This window comes from Coffea arabica, chromosome 6c (genome assembly GCF_036785885.1).
Source record: "Coffea arabica cultivar ET-39 chromosome 6c, Coffea Arabica ET-39 HiFi, whole genome shotgun sequence".
Lineage (NCBI taxonomy): Eukaryota > Viridiplantae > Streptophyta > Magnoliopsida > Gentianales > Rubiaceae > Coffea > Coffea arabica.
In genome coordinates this window covers 29,123,285-29,124,352 of record NC_092320.1, presented here as the reverse complement: position 1 = coordinate 29,124,352, position 1,068 = coordinate 29,123,285, and the positions used below count along the sequence as shown (strand labels likewise).

Genomic DNA, 1,068 nt, shown 5'->3' with positions numbered 1-1,068 from the left:
TTGCTCCGAGGATTGTGTGGGGAGTCTTTTTGACTTTTTCTCTCAATACCAGCTATTCTCCGGGCAGCGGGTCAACGCCACTAAAAGTATCTTCCTGCTGTACAACAAGACATCCCAGGTTCAGCAGGACTTGGTGGCAGTGACATTGGGTTTTCAGTAACAATCTTTTCCTTTCACCTACTTAGGCATGCCTATCTCCCGGGGACGTATGGCGTGCTCATTGTTCGACGGGGTTCTCCCTAGGATGGGAGCTCGACTGAACAGCTAGAGCTCCAAATTGCTATCTGTCGGGGGTAAGTTGATCCTTCTTAGGCATGTTCTTTCGTCCTTCCCCATGTATTTACTGCAGGTTCTTCAGCTGCTAAAGGCGATTTTCATCAAGTTGGGAAGAATCTGCAATAACCTTTTATGGGACCATGGATGCCCGGAGAGTTCATTGGTTCTCCCGGGATAAACTATGCTATCCGATTGCGGAGGGGGGCCTTGGGTTTAAGTCGTTCGACAACATGTGCTCTGCATTTACTTGTAAGCTCTGGTGGTGGCTTAGGGCGAATGACTCGATCTGGGCCAAGTTCATGCATCAAAAATATGTCAAGAGAGTGCACCCTAACAAAGCGGCGGTCTGTAGGCCTTCCCTCTCCTGGAGAAGGTTGGTCACAATTCGAGAAATGGTGGAAAGACAGATTCGTTGGTGTCTAGGGAGAGGTTTTGTGGACTTCTGGCACGATAGATGGCTGGGGAAGGAGACTGTGGCGGAGAGGGTTGGTGTTCATGATCCCACTAATATGCTTGCTGCGGAATTCGTTGTCCACAATGAATGGAATGTTTCTAAGCTCCTCTAGTGGCTACCTATGTGCGTGGTTAGTCGGATACAAGATACACAAACCTTCTCGCACCTGGAGGACATGATGGTGTGGGGCGCCTTCCTCCTCGGGTATCTTTGCAGTCAAATCAGCATGGGACTCCCTTCACACTAAGAAGCACTCATCTATGGTATGTAGGGCGTTATGAGGCACCTTCTTGCCATTGACGATCGCATTTTTCGCGTGGCGCGCCGTTCATAATTTT

General features: G+C 49.3%; 1 protein-coding gene across 1 annotated transcript; it reads left to right on the top strand.

Annotated features, from left to right (window-relative positions):
* The first annotated feature begins 416 nt into the window (after window positions 1-416).
* LOC140008727 (uncharacterized mitochondrial protein AtMg00310-like) lies at window positions 417-842 on the top strand. Its single transcript, XM_072053586.1, has one exon. It carries the CDS (start codon window positions 417-419, stop codon window positions 840-842), a length of 426 nt encoding a protein of 141 aa, XP_071909687.1.
* Window positions 843-1,068: the final 226 nt, after the last annotated feature.